This window comes from Ranitomeya variabilis, chromosome 1, assembly GCF_051348905.1.
Source record: "Ranitomeya variabilis isolate aRanVar5 chromosome 1, aRanVar5.hap1, whole genome shotgun sequence".
Taxonomy (NCBI): domain Eukaryota; kingdom Metazoa; phylum Chordata; class Amphibia; order Anura; family Dendrobatidae; genus Ranitomeya; species Ranitomeya variabilis.
The window spans coordinates 303,247,865-303,266,919 of record NC_135232.1 but is presented as its reverse complement, the minus strand read 5'-3'; the positions used below and the strand labels follow the sequence as shown (position 1 = coordinate 303,266,919).

Genomic DNA, 19,055 nt, shown 5'->3' with positions numbered 1-19,055 from the left:
AAATCTGAAGGTATTAATAATTAATGTCAATTAAGTCTCTGTCAGGAGGGTTGAGATATGGTCTCCCGCCGCCTCAGTAACCATCCCAGCAGCGCCCCCTTTCGGCAGTCCTCGGAGCGATGCTTTGGCTCCTCAGTCCACGGTGCCGTTCCACACTTCACCCCTAGAGGCCGCTAGTGAGCACCGAGGAAAGGAAATAGCTGGTGGGGAGAGAGAAGACTTGGGCAGGCGGTGTGTGAACTTGGTGGAGGGGCGGAAGAGAAGGGGCAGGGTTGTGGGTACAGAGCCGGGTGTCAGAATGGACAGTCAGGACAGCAGCCGCTGGGTTCCCTGTATAACGAGGTCAGTGGTAACTTCATGAAGCTCCTGGGAGCATACACGTGGACAGCTGCCTCCATAGTCCTGCACAGTCACCACAAGGGCACCGGGGGCTGCCTGCAACATCTTCCGGGGCAGCAGGGGAGCCAGTAACTATTGCAGCGCCGGAGCCCATGCATGGAGGACATGAGGAACAGATGGGTCCCATGTGAGGGGGGCATGGAGTTCTGGGCTGCAGTAATAGGACAATGGGGAGCTTCCCCAAATCTGCCAGGACTGTAGAACCATCACACATACAAGTCCTCCATCATCAGGCTCCTGCCCCACGCCGTGACGTAAATGTAAAGAATGCCCCCGAGATACTTCAGACCGAGCTGCTGTGTCACATCTGAAATATTTAGAAAGTTTCTGTAATGTGTCGCTTTTCTGTACATTAAACTCTGCTAATGGAAAATGACGGTAAATGTCGGTAAAGAACATTTCATACTCCTGAAGCCAATAAGACGTTCAACCAAAAGTGGCGACAGGTATAATAATATTTATTTCTATAGCGCCAACATAGTCCGCAGCATTGTACAATTCAGAGGGGACTTATACAGACAATAAAGACCTAAAGTAATCACCAGATACAGGAGCGAGGGTCCTGCTAGCTTGTAAGGAGATGGGGGGTACAATAGGTAAATGGCTGACTGTACAAGCACTTGTTACCATCAGTATAATCACATAATACTGCATGAAGCGGTCACCAGCCAGGATGTGTATTAGTATCCACAACCTACTGCCCGGACCCCCAATGTGTGCTGCCAGAGGCTTTCTGTGTGATGCAGGCTACCCTTACGTGAGATAGATGGAAATAAGGTCTCGCTCAAATGTTTTTTGTATCCAAGACAATATGTATTTTGTTGTACTTGGCTCTCACATAATTTCGGTGATGTTCATTATCCATGGTGATATGTATAAGGCCTCCTTCACACAAAAAATCAGTGTTTTTCTGGTATGGCTATAAAAGCAAATTATAACGCTTCTCCTATACTTGTTAAACATGGATGTCACACAGATTCTGTACGTGTTTTTCACAGACCAATAGGCTTGTATTGGCCCTTGTTATCGGAAAAAAACGGACATATCTCCTTGTTTTGCACGGGCACTTGGTTTTTAATACGCAGACATGTGCATAGTCCCATAGGTTATAATGGGCACGTATGGCATCTGTGAACAAAACGGAAACCACATATACTGGAAACGCTACCTTAGGTGTAGTTAGCCCTCACTCACATTATCCAGTTAGGTATGTAGTAGTTAATTTGCGACTTAGTTGCAAATTAGCCAAACAGTGGCACAAAGTCACATTCCAAAGGTGGACACTTGGGAACAGTAATGAAATTCTGCAGAAATGACAGGTGACTCGGGCATCTTGAAGACTTTGTGCTAGATGTGGCAACATGCTAGAATGAGAACAATGGCCAGTGTTTAGTATAATGCTCAGATGAATGGTCAGCAGGATGTTATTCCTGCTCTCAGGGAAGGACTTGCACTGAAAAGCCATTATTATATTAGTTCTGCCCCACGGGAAAGGGTTTCCTGATTGTTGTTAAACACAGCTCTGTAGAACGCTGCCTATCAAAAGATAATTTTACTGTGTCATGGAGCTGATTACCATTGTTTACTGGTTCTAGGGAGGGGTGCACAGTACGATTACAGCACTTTGTCATTTTTGCAATACATCTTCTAAGAGTGTAACAATTTATTGCGGTATTAAAAATAATGAAAAGCACTTATTTACCTAGCAATCTGTCGCCACTCCTCCATAGCATATACCTAAGGCCCAGACAGTAGTACAGAGGAGCAGGGGAGATGGGTAGGCGAACATGTGCTTTTTTATCATTTTTGAGCACATTCTGGTCCTTGGTAATATTAAAAAAAAAAAAAAAGCATTGACAACCCTTTTAACTGTAAGAAAGCACCACAGATTGCACTTTACAATACAGAAGACCGCCACGAAAAAAGTTTTCTTTACCGTGTACATTTTTTTTATAGTCAATCCCTGTGGTACATGGATGCCAAACCGACCATCCAAACTGTGGCTGCAGTCCTATATGTAACTCTTGAACATTTGTGCCAAACTGTGATTGTTCGGGAGCTGCCATATGTAATGTGTTAAGAGACTCTGTACAATTTCGTCATATAAAATGATTAAAGGTTACCTATTAGTTCATAAAATTGCACTAAGTTTCAGTTTTCAGTCTTCATTTCTTCTTTCATCTTCAGCCTCCCAATATACAGTTTGCAGCCTGATCCAAGTTTCAGATATTTCTTTTTGTGAGAGTGTCTCTCCCAGTAATACATGCTTGAAATGAACTTTGTGTGTATCCAGGGTGCCGCATTCTTCATTAGCTCATATAAGCACAGCTTCTGTCCTGAACTAATTTCCCCTTCATGTGCTTTTCCTTTTCTTCAGTTTGTGTTCTCTGCCCTCCCTGAGACTATACATGCTTTTCCCTTTTCGCATTGTGAAGATCGTTGTACAACTCCCTCTGAGCTGCTGTCTATACCATTGATTGAAGGGAGTAATATCGAATAGAATCAGAATTGAGAAGGCACTTTGACACAGTTGTAACATTTTTGCAGAACTGTCCACTAGAGGACTTACAGATACTGCAGCACCAAAAAAGCCTTGAATCTGGGTGGATGACCAGAACCTTTGTTTTAGCCCTTGACTTTAAATCAAAATTATGATTTAAAACAGATATCTAATGATTAGAGTTGGTACAAATCGATTAGGCCACATCAGTAATCTCAGGCTGCTGAACAGGAACCCTGAGAACCGTCCTCTACCCAATGGCATCTGAGGCTCTTGGCGCAGCATACCGCAGTGATAATGTTGCACCAGTCTGACTATTCGAAAGAAGGGCCATGGATGCCAAAATATAGAAGGCGGTTCCCAGGACTCCCATTCAGCAGCCACAGATTTTTCACATGACCTATGGACCAGGTCGTGTGAATCAGTTTGAAAATATTCAATACTTTATTTTCTTTTTTTGTCTGTACTATTTATTTTTGATGACACACTTCCTAAAAATGCAGGCATTTATTTGAAAAACATATGGAGTTTAAAAATGTAAAAACATTTGGACAGCCATGCAGCACCCGGAGAGTATGGTGCATGGCTTCTATTCTGATTACAGGACCAATGCGCCATGCCATGTGGTAGGTTGGCTCCATGACTGCACCTTCCAGCATACGTTATGGTCTCTCGAATCTAGGGACTGAGCAGGAGTGAGAAAATAAAGGGACACTTTAAGAATACAGTAACATAGAACGTTGGCAAAATAAGCTACATATTTTGTTTAGGAAGTGCTGCAAATCCTTTGCATTGCATGCTGTGTTTATATGTCGCTTGATTGTTGCAGATTTTCTATTTTTTGTGCATTTTTTTTCCCGACGTGTTGTCGATTTACTTACCACTGCCAGGGAATGTATGATGACATGCTTTTCCAAAGCACCTGCTGCTAGATTTTCCAGCACTAATATGTGGTCTCAGCATTGCTGTGTGTAGTTTTCCACCATGGAATTATAAATGTAAATACTGTACATATTTAATATTGATCCTCTCTATATGCTTACATTGTTGCCTGTTTGTGTTTTCCTTTTAGGTTTAGTTAGTTGCTGTATACATATGAATAAATGTCAGTAATTCAGTTAGTCAATTGTTTGGTCAAAGGAAACCTGTCATCACATTCATGCTGCCCGAACACCAGCAGCATGAATCAGAGCCGTGGTTAGAATTAAAAAGGTTGTCCACCTTCTTGTTACAATTGTTTTTTTTTCTTAATGCATATATTTTTGGCTAAAAATTTTTGTAATTGGGTTTCAATAAAAACACCGATGTTTCAGAGAAAATATAGTTAGAAATCTAGAGATTGACAGGTCTCTAGATATTGGCGCGACTGTGCGCAGCGCTGGGAAAAGCCAGCCAGGTATAGCACATGTATTGTACATGAATCAGGTCCCAATTAATCAAGACTGAAGTTTTGTACACCAGTATTGATGAAGGGTTTAGGCTATGTGCACACGTTGCGGATTCTCTGCGGATCCGCAGCGTTTTTTGCGGTGCAGAAACGCTGCAGATCCGCAATTGATTTACAGTACAATGTAAATCAATGAGAAAAAAAAAAGCTGTGCACACTTTGCGGAAAATCCGCTGCGGTTTAAAAGAAGTAGCATGTCACTTCTTTTTTGAGAATCTGCAGCGTTATTGTACCCATTCCATTATAGAAATTCGCAGGGGTAAAAAACGCAGCAAATCCGCAAAAAAACTGCAGCAAAAACGCACAAAAAACGCTGCGGATCCGCACAAAATCCGCAGCTGCGTTTTCTGCCAGGAGAGGCGGAATCCGCACCAGGAATTCCTAAGGCTAATCCGCAACGTGTGCACGTAGCCTTAGGGTATATGCACACGTTTCCTGTGGACCTGCAGCTTTTTTTTCCACTCAGAAACGCTGCAGATCCGCAAGTGATTTAGGCTATGTGCACACGTTGCGGATTCGTGTGCGGATTTCTCCGCACCGTTTTTTGCAAAATCTGCAGGTAAAATGCACTGTGTTTTACCTTCAGATTTCCTCTGCTGTTTGTAGCACTAATGCTTGTCGACAGCACTGCAGCCAATCCATGATCTCAACAGCTCTGCCCTTGTAGATTGCACATGCCACTGAGGTCACTGATTGGCTGCACTGCTATAGGCGCGATGTCAGTGCTGCTGACAAATGGCAAAGACCGGGTAGCATCTGTGAATTCGGCACTGGACCCAAGCAGGTTAAGTAATAACTGTTTAATTTTTTATAGTTATTGCAGCCTTTTGAAGATTTCCTGAAAGTTCTCAACCCCCAACTCAGCATTTCCTAGATCGGCTTTTTTTTTTTTCCCTTTTTACTAGGATTTCTGAATTGTTGTGTGACTTTGCATGAATTTAGCCATTGAAGCTGAGACTGTGTATTAAAAAAGAATGCTGTTTGTTTGTGTAGGTCCAGCATGTCTGGATTACATCTTGTGAAGAAGGGCCGAGAGCACAAGAAACTTGATCTCCATCGAGACTTCACTGTTGCTTCTCCAGCTGAGTTTGTCACACGGTTTGGGGGTAACCGCATTATTGAAAAGGTAAAACTTTTTACTATGTCCTATTCAGTATTTGGTTGAAAAATACAAGCGATAGTGACCAGATTTAAAGGTGTTGCCCTCCTTTGGTGACAATTTTTATTATTTTTTTTTCATTAAAGAAGTTGTCCAAAACATGAGGAATGAGAAGGGATTGTTCTAGTAGTGGACAACCCCTTCAAAAATGTTGCACCAATCTTCTATCGCATCTGTTTTGCACTGTCTTTTGTTGGCTACAGAATGCGTTAAAGCAAAGCATGGGATAGTGATAATAATGCTATGATGTCTTATAATGGTATCCAATCCCCAACTGACATAATGAGGGAACGTTATTGCGTTTGTTCTATTTGCAACATTATCTTGTCATAAATGCCTATTCTAAATTTTTCAATGTTTCTATTTAATACATCATTTTGACTACCTATTACAAATCTTTCCTTGATGTGGTTAATTTTTGGGCCTGCAGTATGACCTCTTTATTAATTCATATCTGTATATAAGTTGCAAATAAGTTGCATATTCTAGGCACCCCATAGCTGACTTAAAAAAAGATGGAATCAATACTTTTATGTTGCCAGGAATTTTGACATGCTTAAAAATTTGTGCAAAATTCAAGATTAATGTGCTAAATTTGGCCCGTTGGTCTCTCACTGTTCTCTAAATTCGGGAAGTGCTTTAAAAGCTGTGGTGGTTCAATTTTCTCCAAAATTATGATTAAAGGGGTTGTCTACAGTATTACTCTGTGTTACTGTAAACTTGGTAGTCCTTGAAGCGCACGCACTGCAAGTATGCACTGCACTCCAGTATGTGATATGTATATGCTTCGCCAGAACCCGACTAGTGGGTGTAGCCCCGCTGACTACAAGTTATTAAGTGAGGCTACAGCCCACTAAACGGGGAGTGGCCTCACTCAGTACAAATGTATGGCGCGAGGCCGTGCCCACTAGATGGGTTCTGTCCGAGAATATGCATATCGCATACTTGACTGCCGTTCCCGGAGCAGAGACTGGTGCCTCCTTGCAACACACCGTGCAATTATTATGGTCATATTACTTGGTGAAAGACAATGTCATTCATACCATTATTTCTGGTAGAGCCTGTGCTCTCTTCTTCAGCTTTACTGACAGCTCACTAGCTTGTCTACATATCCAGTCAGCTGTCAGTCGAATAAAATATGACGCAACCTTGAGAATTCTGACAGATTTTTTTTAAACTATTTCTTTTCCAGAATAAAACCACATACAGATATGATGTTTGTGGTTTTTAAAATTTCCATAAATGCTGAGCTAGAAATGACAGACATGACTTTCATGCTTGTCCGTCCACATACTGTATTCTAAAATACTATCTTGTTTTTTTTTACATGGTTGTAATTTTGTGCGATATTATTAGAAGTTCCTTCCTTAGAGTAGCTTTCTGTACAAAAATTTTCTAAATAGATCTAGTTGTCTTTTAATTATATGTATTGTTTGCAAGTCTGGTCATTTGCTGCCTATTGAATCAAAGACTTTAAAGGGAACTTGTCACCAGGTTTGGCCGCTATAAGATGCGGCCATTGCCTTTCAGAGCTTATCTGCAGCATTCTATCATGCTGTAGCTAAGCCACCAATCCGACCTGAAAGATAAGAAAAATAACTTTTATTATACTCACCCGGGGAGCAGTCCGGTCTGATGGGTGTCCCTGGTCTTGGTGTGTCGCCTCCCATCTATTTATCATCACTTCCCTCCTGCTTTCTTCATGGCTCCCTGGCATTGCGCTCCTGCGCTGTTGATGGCAGAGCAAAGTACTGCAGTGCACAGGAGCTGGGCCTCTGACCTTTCCCGACGCCTGCGCACTGCAGTACTTGCTCTGCCCTCAGCAGTATGCCTGCACAGGAGCGCGATGTCGGGGAGCCTGTGAAGCAAGCAGGATGGCGGCATCACAAGAAGATGGGAGGTCCCGGACCTGCGACACCCATCTGACCGGACCGCTTCCCCCACGTGAGTATAATAAAAGTTATTTTTCCAGGACGTCCCTCCTGACAGCACCAACAGGAGATTGTCCTTCATATCCTTGATAGGGACAGAAAACACAGAAGAGGTTAAATAGCCCCTCCCCACCTCCACCCTTCAGTGTTTTTCCTGTCCCTATCAGGGACAGACGCAGGAGAGGAGCACAGACGTGCGAAGAAGCAATTTACCTGAAAGGCTACAGCTCCTCCAGCAGGGTTGGGGCAGTGGGCGAAGGTGTAAGCCCACGATACCGCTGATACCGCGAGAGGTCCCTCAGCCGTCAGTAGAGCGTGCACTCCCAATGTCAGCCGCATTCCTCCGAGGATTCTGGGCTGCAGCTGCTGCGCAGCGCCCTTTGGGCGGGCGTCCGCGATGCTGGTTCCGGCGATGGAAAGCTGCCGCTCGCTGGGTCGGCGTCTCCCTCCAGTACAGCGCTATGACACCGGAAGTAGCGCGGTGACTATTTCCGGGGGCGGCGCTGAGGATTGCAGGCTGGCAGGCGCTCCTGGAGGGGGTGCGGTTTCTACTGAGGATCCAAGAGCCAGGATGCGTTCCTCCGGGGCACATGCGCTGTCAGAAGCGACAGCAAGGATCCAAATGAGCAGCAGCTGTGATTGGAAGGAGAACGAATCAGATGTCTTGAAGTCAGGTAAGACAGACTACTTAAGACAGACAGCTGACAGCACACACTGACCCAGTAAGATGGAGAGTGTTAGCCGTCCTGACGTCCAGTCCGAATCTCCCTTGGACCACGTCAGTGAGCTACAATAAAAATCTTCCCAGCCAGGCTACATACAGATAGCTATAGGACCTTCCTTCCCGTATCTTTTTTTAGGATAAGGAAACGACTAAACGCTCCACGACAGCGGTCAAAAGGAAATCTAATAAGTGCCACAAGACTTCCAGACGCATACGACAAGAAGTTGTGCATCGCCAAACTGCTCAAACAGGAACAATAATCCTTATTGGATAATATACGCACCATGATCAGAGAGGAGGTTCAGGCCACTATATCTACTACTGAACCGCCCCAAGTTCCCTCCCCTAAAAGATCCAGATGGAACATGGATCCGAAGAAAGAGAAGTATTGGGCTACTCTGATCTAGACTCAGCGGAAGGCGAAACCTCCTCTGTACTTCTTTCCGGCGATCGGAAAAGATATTTATTTTCTTCAGAAGACACGGACACCCTGTTACAGGCAGTCCGAAACACCATGAAAGTGGAAGAATCCACGGAGCCAATGACCGTCCAGGACGAGATGTTCAGAGGACTAAGGGCCAGAAGAGACAGGGTCTTCCCCATGAATAATCACATATCAGCAATGATATTAGAAGAATGGGAAGATGTGGGGAAAAAACTTATAGTCCCGAAGGACTTTATATTCCGACTTCCCTGTAATCCTGAGGATACTAAGACGTGGGAAACGGTTCCAAAAATTGACATACCAGTAGCCAGAGTGTCAAAGAAAACAGCCATCCCATTTGAAGATTCCTCAGGCCTTAAGGACCCGATGGACAGGAGAGCGAAGGACCTCCTTAAAAAAATCATGGGAAGCTTCAGCAGCAATTATGAAAGCTAATGTAGCTGCGACCTCAGTAGCCAGGTCAATTTGTATCTGGGTTGAGGAGTTGGAAACCCAAATAAAAAATAGAACTCCCCGAGAGGAAATGTTAAAATCCTTACCACTGTGGAAGATGGCAACTGATTTCATGGCGGATGCCTCAGCGGAGTCAGTCCGCTTTGCATCCAGGGGCAATGCATTATCTAATGCCGCAACGTGTGCGATATGGTTAAGATCATGGTCAGGAGACACTCAATCTAAAAATAAACTTTGCTCAATCCCATTTTCTGGTGTCCATGTATTTGGCCCAGTATTGGATGATTTACTGGACAAAGCATCTGATAAGAAAGAGGGCTTTCCAGAACAGAAACAAAAGAAAATGCCAGTTTTTCGCAGGCCCCGATTTAATCCAAGGCAGGATTATAGTGGCAAGGGCAAAACCGGAAGATGGAGCTACCCTAAAGGAGGCAGAGGTTCCTTTCACGACCAAGGGACCGGGTCAGGTAAACAATGACGGCAAGCGCATTGGAGGAAGACTTCAACGGTTCATAGAAGGATGGCAGAATATTACCCAAAACCGTTGGATACTCCAAACAGTCTCTCAGGGATGCAGAATAAAATTTACTCTGATAACCCCCCCAGAAGATATTGCCTGACCCGCAGCCAATCTCCAGAGGTCCATCAGAGACTCTTAGAAGACATACAAGAACTTATACGAGTAGAAGCCATAGTTCCGGTACCCCTGTCGGAACAACTCCAGGGCCACTATATTCCAGTCTCTTTTCTATAAAAAAAAAACCCAGGAGGCGAGTACCGGACCATAATAAACTTAAAACCACTGAACCAGTGGGTCCTTTACAAACGCTTCAAAATGGAGACCATCAGATCTGTCATACCATTAATAAAGAAAGATTCAGTAATGTGTACAATACATCTCAAAAGTGCATATTATCATGTGCTAATTCATCCCCTACACCAGAAATACCTCAGGTTCGCTATAAAAGACCGAGGGAAGATTCTTCATTTCCGATTCCAATGTCTGCCATTCAGATTCTCATTAGCTGCAAGAATCTTTACAGAACAAATGGCAGAAGAGATGGCCTTTCTACGGACAAAAAAATATCCTTATAGTGCCGTACTTGGACGACCTGTTGTTGGTGGCAGACTCACGGCGGCAGATGGAACAGTGTCTAAAAGACACTATGTCGCTTCTAGAAACCCTGGGATGGATAATAAACATAAAAAAGTCAAGTCTAGAAGCAGAAAAGAGGAAAACCTTCTTGGGGATCCTTCTGGACTCATTCCTTCCAGCTCACAAACAACTAGCTGTCTCACGAGAAGCTCAGATGTTGGAAAAAAGACAGTACACCACTATCAGGAAGGCCATGAGACTACTGGGCCTGATGACCTCATGTATTCCGTGTGTCCAGTGGAGCCAGTTCCACTCAAGGGGATTACAGCGGGACATACTTTCCAGATGGGATGGAAAAGAGACGTCATTGGATGAAAAAAATGTCCTTAACTGAAGAAGGAAGACGCTCCCTGTCCTGGTGGATCAACATCTCAAATCTGCAGCAGGGCAAACCCTGGCGGATGTCACCATGCATAAATATAACTATGGACGCAAGTCTCAGTGGCTGGGGAGCTCACATAGAAGGTCATTATCTTCAGGGAATATGGCCCTCATGGATACGCAACAACTCATCAAACGTCAGAGAACTCAGAGCAGTTTGGGAAGCGCTCAGCAGGTCTCAGCATCAGCTCAACGACCTTCACGTCAGAATATTCTCCGACAATTCAACTACAGTCTCCTTCATCCTACATCAAGGAGGTCCGAGACAGTCATCTTCAGGACCTAACAAACATAATATTCTCCTGGGCCGAACTCAACGTAAGATCCTTAACGGCAGTACATTTGAAAGGCGAAAGGAACCAAGTAGCAGATTTTCTCAGCAGGAAGAAAATCCAATCACACAGAGTGGGCCTTAAATCAAGGAGTCTATCTACATCTTACAAACACCTGGGGCTTTCCAGAAATAGATTTATTTGCTTCAAGTAAAAACTCAAAAACAAAACGCTTCTTTTCGCTGAATCCAGGAGACAACCCAACAGCAGTGGAGGCCTTAGCCCAGGATTGGGATATGGAACTGGCATATACCTTCCCTCCATTGCCCTAATTCCGAGAGTTCTACGGAAGATTCAAGAGAAATGACGGTTATTCTAATAGTGCAGTACTGGCCCAGGAGAAGCTGTTTCCAGTACTAAAACAGATGGCGTTGGAAGATCTAATTCTTCTACCACTACAACGAAACCTCCTGACACAAGGCCTTGTTCATCGCAATCTAGAGTTCCTACAGCTTTCTGCCTGGATCCTGAGAAGGAAATTCTAAAATCGAAAGGCCTCTCAGAATCAGTCATATCTACCTTACAAAAAAGTAGAAAGCCAGTCACTTCAGCTATATATCTTAAGGTCTGGAAAAAATTCTGCTCATATTGTACAGGCCCAATTCCCCTTAAACAGGAACCTGATATTCCGCAAATCTTAGATTTTCTTCAAGCTGGCTTTGACAATGGTCTAAAGCCCAATACGCAAAAAGTACAAATCTCGGCTCTAAGCTCCTTCTTTGATTACCCTCTGGCAGAACACCCTTGGGTGGTAAGGTTTATTAGAACCACTCAACGTATTAGACCTACAATACGCAGTACCGTCCCTTCTTGGGACCTAAATTTAGTCCTGAATAATTTACTGGAAAATCCCTACGAACCTCTAGACCAAGCAGATCTCAGATCGGTAACACTTAAAACAGTGTTTCTGGTAGCAATAACCTCAGCCAGACGTATAGTGGAAATTCAAGCCCTTTCCATAAAAAATCCATATTTAAGGATCCAGGACGACTGTATCATTCTTAAGGTACATCCGGCCTTCCTTCCAAAGGTGGTAACTGGTAACTTTCATAGGAGCCAGGAAATAATATTGCCCACCTTCTGTCAGAACTATAAAGACGAGAAAGAACGTGCACTCCATTCTTTGGATGTTAAAAGATCAGTCCTACAATACCTAAAACTCACAGAAGGCTGGAGACTAGATTCAAATCTCTTCGTCCAGATGGCAGGGAGAAATAGAGGAAGGAAGGCATCAAAAGCCACCTTAGCTAGGTGGATAAAACTAGCTATTTCCGCAGGAAAAATTCTGCCGGAAGGCCTTAAGGCTCACTCGCTGAGAGCAGTCTCAGCTTCTTGGGCAGAGCGTGCAGGGGCTTCCGTGGATCAAATTTGCAGGGCCGCAACTTGGTCCAAAGTAGATACTTTCTGTAGACATTACAAACTGGACGTTCTGTCAAACCAACAGACGGCCTTAGGGAGGAAAGTCCTCCAAGCAGTGATCCCGCCCTAATTGAAGTTATTTGGTACTTCTCCTCGTGGTGCTGTCAGGAGGGACGTCCTGGAAAAGTAGGAATTAGTCCTACCGGTAATGTAGTTTCCAGGAGTCCATCCTGACAGCACTCCTTGTATTCCCTCCCGTATATTTCCTATCTAATGTGATTATATATTACATTTTGTAATGGAAATTTAATAAAATAGCGTTGCATCCATCTTGGTGTGGTACTTGGAAAAGACACTGAAGGGTGGAGGTGGGGAGGGGCTATTTAACCTCTTCTGTGTTTCCTGTCCCTATCAAGGATATGAAGGACAACCTCCTGGTGGTGCTGTCAGGATGTACTCCTGGAAACTACAGTACATTACCGGTAGGACTAATTCCTACTTTTCTTATCTTTCAGGTTGGATTGGGGGCTTATCTGCAGCATTCTAGAATGCTGTAGATAAGCTCTGAAAGGGGGTGGCCATATCTTATATCGGCCAAAACAGCTGACAGGTTCGCTTTAAAGGGAATCTGTCAGTTTGATCAACCATCCCAAGGCTACTTTCACACATCAGGTTTTTTGCATCAGGCACAATCCAGCGAATTTGTAAAAAAAAGGATCCTTTTTTTTTTCCCGCCAGATCAGTTTTTTTCTCATAGAGTAGTATTAGCGCCAGATTGCGCCTGATGTTCCAACATTTCATCCGTTTTTTGCCGGATCCGTCAAAAATTAGTTTTCCGGCGGACGGAGAAAACATCCAGAGCAATGTGTTTTTTCTGTCTGGCGGAAAACCGCACAACGACTGATCCGGCCAAGAACGTATGAAACGCAGGTATAAATGGCCAGATCAGTTTTTAACAGAAATCATGCATTTTCCATTCTGGAATATCTCTCTCACTCACACACTCTCTCTCTCTCTTTCTTTCTCGTCACTGTATTTGGTGAAAAACAAAAAAACGGATCCAGCAGAAAAACGGATTCGTCGCTTCAGTTTTTCACTATTTGCGACGGATCCTTTTTTTTATAAAATTGGCGGTATTGTGCCTGAAACAAAAAACCTTGTGTGTGAAAGTAGCCTTAGTTGTCTGCATGGGTGCGCAGGTCATAGAAAGTTGATTAAAGTAATACTTTGACATCTGCGATCTGATGTCTTATTCCAGAGAAATACACGAGAGCCAGAAATCTTGCATGTTTTTAGGTGACCAAATACTTATTTCCACCACAATTTGCAAAATAAATCTTGCCAAATCGGACAAGGTGATTTTCTGGATTTGTTTTCTCATTTTGACTATCATAGTTGTGGTCTACTTATGTCAATTACAGGCTTCTCTCATCTTTTTAAGTGTGAGAACTTGCACAATTGGTGGCTGACTAAATACTTTTTTTCCCCACTGTAAATAACACCGTACAGCAGAGCTGGCTTTTTACTCATTACAAGCATATTTACAGCAGCAGTTTTCCTCTCATAGTGCTCTCGGCCCTGTTGCACAGCTGTGCCTAATTATAACCAACAAAGTGCAGCAGAGTTTAACGTTGTCTTATTACAAACACGGTTGTATTTTTACAGTGCAGTCAGTTCTTCTGTACTGCCCCACCCCCCACTGACTGCTTGTGTGACAGAAGCAGAAGTACTAAGCAAGGACAACTCCTAAAAAGGAACAGAAGTACCGTATTTTTCTAACTATAAGACACACTTTTTTACCCAAAAAATTTGTGCGTGTTATAGTTGGAATTTACTTACAAATACTGTGGCGGCAGCAGGAGTCAGGCGATTCTGCGGCGGTCCTGGTCCGACACTGCCGGGTGATGATCACACTCCCTTCCCAGGCAGGTTGGGCAGTTGTGCTGGGGGGGGGGCTCCACTGGCATTTTGTGAAAGCCCAGAGGCCACGCGCATCCATTACTGCAATGTGGTGGCCTCCGGGAAAATGGCCTCCGGGGGCGGCACATGCTCAGATTGAGATCTCGGCAACAAAATTTCATCCCGAGATCTCATCTCCCGAGATCTCGGGATGAGATCTCTGTGCCGTGATCTCAATCTGAGCATTCGCCGCCCCCGGCGGCCATTTTCCCAGAGGCCACCGCATCGCAGCATTGGATGTGCAGGGGCCTCCGGACTTTCACAAAATGCCGGCAGAGCTCCACCGCACCACAAAGAACAACCACCTCACCTGCCCACACCAGCCTCACCTGCCCGCACCAGCCTGGGATGGGATTTCTCGGAGGCCATGGGATGGGAGTCATATTGCTGGACCACCGAACACCGCTTGTGAGCACGCTTCACCAGAGCTGCTGATAACCCCTGGTAAGCTGAATTTGGGACTGTAAGAAGTACCCACATTTGACACTTTAATTTTTTTACCCTATTTTCCTTCTGAAAATTTGGGGTGCGTCTTTTATGGTCCGGTCCATCTTATAGTCCGAAAAATACATAGTAAATAGTAAAGGGAATCTGTCTGTTATATAAACCCCCTAAATGATTTGCATGGGTATGCAGGGTATGCAGGTCATAGAGAGTTGAATAAAGTGATACCTTGATATCTGCAATCCGATGTCTTTTTGTTTTCAGAGAAATCCACATTTTTCTTGATATATAAATTAACTATTAAGATCTATAGGTCAGACACAAATCTCACTGACAATATGCCTCTGGAGCTTATTTTAAATGAAAGGGGGCATTTTCAGTGTGAGACTTGTAATGAATCTGCCCTCCTCATCTCACTGCAGAGCTGTGAGTGAGTATAACAGAGTACAGCAGAGTTAACACGGTACAACAGAACTGAAATTTATCTCATTGCAAACACATTTTGTAATGTGACAGCCACACTGGCTGCCTGAGAGATGGAAGCTGAAGCACTAAAAGAGGAAAACGGCAACTGCAAATCTATTTGTAATGAAACAAAGTTCAGTTTTGCTGGACTGTGTTAGTTGTAATCGCATACAGCTCTTCAGTGAGACCAGTTCAGAATTCTGTTCTAACCAGTTTTCCACTCTTGGGCCGCATGTATGCCATCATGAATCCTTCAGGGAACTTGTCAAGTATTTCATGCTGCCCAAACTGTGGACAGCATGAATTGCAGCCTGACTGCACAATTGCAGCCGAGTAAGTTGTTCTCTGAAATGTTCTTGCGTTCCAGAGAAAATGTAATTTGAAAATATTGATGGCAATAATAACGGAAGCTCAGGACCTTGTTTGGGGGAAAAAACAGCCAAGAATCAGGGTGGAATTGCTGCAGAGGCCTAAGGACAGAGGGAGACTGGCACTTCTTAACCCTTGGATCTATTTTTTGTCAGCGCAGGGTCCGCAATGAGAGGCTGGAGGGAGTTGAATGTCATGGGCTCGGCTCAAAGGATTTTGGTTCAGTTTTTGGGAAGGGATCCTTTAGTTCAGGGCCTGGAGGCAGGTAGTTTTAGGAAGTTTGGAACGGCCTATCCCACTTTGACACTATTGCAAAAGGTATGGGAGGCAATTAAAAAGACTAGGGGAGTGGGGCTCCTGACAAATCTTTCTCCAATATGGCATAACGAAGTATTACCGGAATTTATTAAAATGGGGGAATTCAAAAATTGGAAGTTACTGGGTGTTCAATATGTGGCCCAAATACCAGATGTACAAGGACTGACATCCTTTGAGACACTGCAAGAGAGCTATGGGTTACCGGGGGTCTGTAGGTTTCAATATAGACAGCTGAGGCATGCCTACATAACACAGTAAAACCGTTAATATGGAGATTCATAAAGATATTCTGGTGGATTATGTTTGTGCGAAGGGGGGAATAAAAGGGTTGGTTTCAGATATTTACAAAGATTTGTTGTATACCATTTTAAAAAGGTACTTGATCACAGCAAAAAAAATGGGAGGAAGAGTTGGGAAGGATAGAGGAGGATAAATGGGAGATATTATGAAATATACCCCCCCAATTATCATTAAAGGAAACCGGTCACCCCCAAAATCGAAGGTGAGCTAAGCCCACCGGCATCAGGGGCTTGTCTATAGCATTCTGTAATGCTGTAGATAAGCCCCCGATGTATCGTGAAAGATGAGAAAAAGAGGTTATATTATACTCACCCAGGGGCGGTCCCGCTGCTCTCCGGTCCGATGGGCGTTGTGGTCCGGTCCGGGGCCTCCCATCTTCTTACAATGATGTCCTCTTGTAGTCATGCTGCGGCTCCGGCGCAGGCGTACTTTGTCTGCCCTGTTGAGGGAAGAGCAAAGTACTGCAGTGCGCAGGCATCGGGAAAGGTCAAAGAGGCCCGGCGCCTGCGCACTGCAGTACTTTGCTCTGCCCTCAACAGGGCAAAGTACGCCGGAGCCGCAGCATGAAGACAAGAAGAGGACGTGATCATAAGAAGATGGGAGGCCCCGGATTGGACCGCAACGCCCATCGGATCGGACCGCCCGCCCAGGTGAGTATAATCTAACCTCTTTTTCTCATCTTTCAGGATACATTGGGGGCTTATCTACAGCATTACAGAATGCTGTAGATAAGCCCCTGATGCCGGTGGGTTTAGCTCACCTTTGATTTTGGGGATGACAGGTTCCCTTTACGTGAGCCGGGTAGACTCTCGCAAATACAGGTCCTTCTCAAAAAATTAGCATATAGTGTTAAATTTCATTATTTACCATAATGTAATGATTACAATTAAACTTTCATATATTATAGATTCATTATCCACCAACTGAAATTTGTCAGGTCTTTTATTGTTTTAATACTGATGATTTTGGCCTACAACTCCTGATAACCCAAAAAACCTGTCTCAATAAATTAGCATATCAAGAAAAGGTTCTCTAAACGACCTATTACCCTAATCTTCTGAATCAACTAATTAACTCTAAACACATGCAAAAGATACCTGAGGCTTTTAAAAACTCCCTGCCTGGTTCATTACTCAAAACCCCCATCATGGGTAAGACTAGCGACCTGACAGATGTCAAGAAGGCCATCATTGACACCCTCAAGCAAGAGGGTAAGACCCAGAAAGAAATTTCTCAACAAATAGGCTGTTCCCAGAGTGCTGTATCAAGGCACCTCAATGGTAAGTCTGTTGGAAGGAAACAATGTGGCAGAAAACGCTGTACAACGAGAAGAGGTGACCGGACCCTGAGGAAGATTGTGGAGAAGGACCGATTCCAGACCTTGGGGAACCTGAGGAAGCAGTGGACTGAGTCTGTTGTGGAAACATCCAGAGCCACCGTGCACAGGCGTGTGCAGGAAATGGGCTACAGGTGCCGCATTCCCCAGGTAAAGCCACTTTTGAACCATAAACAGCGGCAGAAGCGCCTGACCTGGGCTACAGAGAAGCAGCACTGGACTGTTGCTAAGTGGTCCCAAGTACTTTTTTCTGATGAAAGCAAATTTTGCATGTCATTCGGAAATCAAGGTGACAGAGTCTGGAGGAAGACTGGGGAGAAGGAAATGCCAAAATGCCTGAAGTCCAGTGTCAAGTACCCAGTCAGTGATGGTGTGGGGTGCCATGTCAGCTGCTGGTGTTGGTCCACTGTGTTTCATCAAGGGCAGGGTCAATGCAGCTAGCTATCAGGAGATTTTGGAGCACTTCATGCTTCCTGGCACCTGCTCACAGTGCCAAAACCACTGGTAAATGGTTTACTGACCATGGTATTACTGTGCTCAATTGGCCTGCCAACTCTCCTGACCTGAACCCCATAGAGAATCTGTGGGATATTGTGAAGAGAAAGTTGAGAGACGCAAGACCCAACACTCTGGTTGAGCTTAAGGCCGCTATTGAAGCATCCTGGGCCTCCATAACATCTCAGCAGTGTCACAGGCTGATTGCCTCCATGCCACGCCGCATTGAAGCAGTCATTTCTGCCAAAGGATTCCCGACCAAGTATTGAGTGCATAACTGAACATTATTATTTGATGGTTTTTTTGTTTGTTATTAAAAAACACTTTTATTTGATTGGACGGTTGAAATATGCTAATTTATTGAGACAGGTTTTTTGGGTTATCAGGAGTTGTAGGCCAAAATCATCAGTATTAAAACAATAAAAGACCTGACAAATTTCAGTTGGTGGATAATGAATCTATAATATATGAAAGTTTAATTGTAATCATTACATTATGGTAAATAATGAAATTTAACACTATATGCTAATTTTTTGAGAAGGACCTGTATATGTGCTCCATAGAGTACGGTATATAGAACTCCAGATAGGCTGTATAGAGCCGGGTTGAGACTGACCTCTGAGTGTCCTAGGTGTCAGTCCGAGAGGGCAGGAATTATGCACATGTTATGGCAGTGTCCGAGGCTGACCTCATTGGTTAAATGTGGGGGAAGCAATTAAGAAAATATATGGTTGTAACATTGAAAGTGACCCTGTGATATTAATTTTGGGCTTTGTTGAGGAGATCCGGTTGCATAATTGTTATAAACTGGCAATAGCCAGATTGTTGTATGTTGCGCGGAAATTAATCACCAGACACTGGATAAGTGAAGAACCACCGACGCTGCAAGAATTTTATAAACAATCTGATATTATTGTAAATATGGAAAAAAAGTATTTATGAAAAAAGAAAAAGGGGGAAAACCTTTGAAACACTGGATGGAGAGGGGCTGATCCCAACAGGATGCTATTTTAATGTATATTACTGTCCTGTTGCTGTTCATATATATATGTATAACAAGATGGGAATGAGGGTGGAGTAAGG

At 44.0% G+C, this 19,055-nt stretch overlaps 1 protein-coding gene across 6 annotated transcripts in view; it reads left to right on the top strand.

Moving 5' to 3' along the window:
• The window catches only part of ACACB (acetyl-CoA carboxylase beta), a 240,050-nt gene that overhangs the window by 51,819 nt on the left and 169,176 nt on the right, over nucleotides 1-19,055 (top strand). For 4 of the 6 annotated variants that reach the window (XM_077295957.1, XM_077295946.1, XM_077295937.1 and 1 more), the window contains one exon: nucleotides 5,340-5,472. In XM_077295957.1, coding sequence (XP_077152072.1) covers nucleotides 5,340-5,472 — 133 coding nt within the window. Of the gene's footprint in view, nucleotides 1-165; nucleotides 343-5,339; nucleotides 5,473-19,055 lie in introns of those variants that run through there. The other 2 variants (XM_077295985.1, XM_077295968.1) reach the window with 2 other exon arrangements.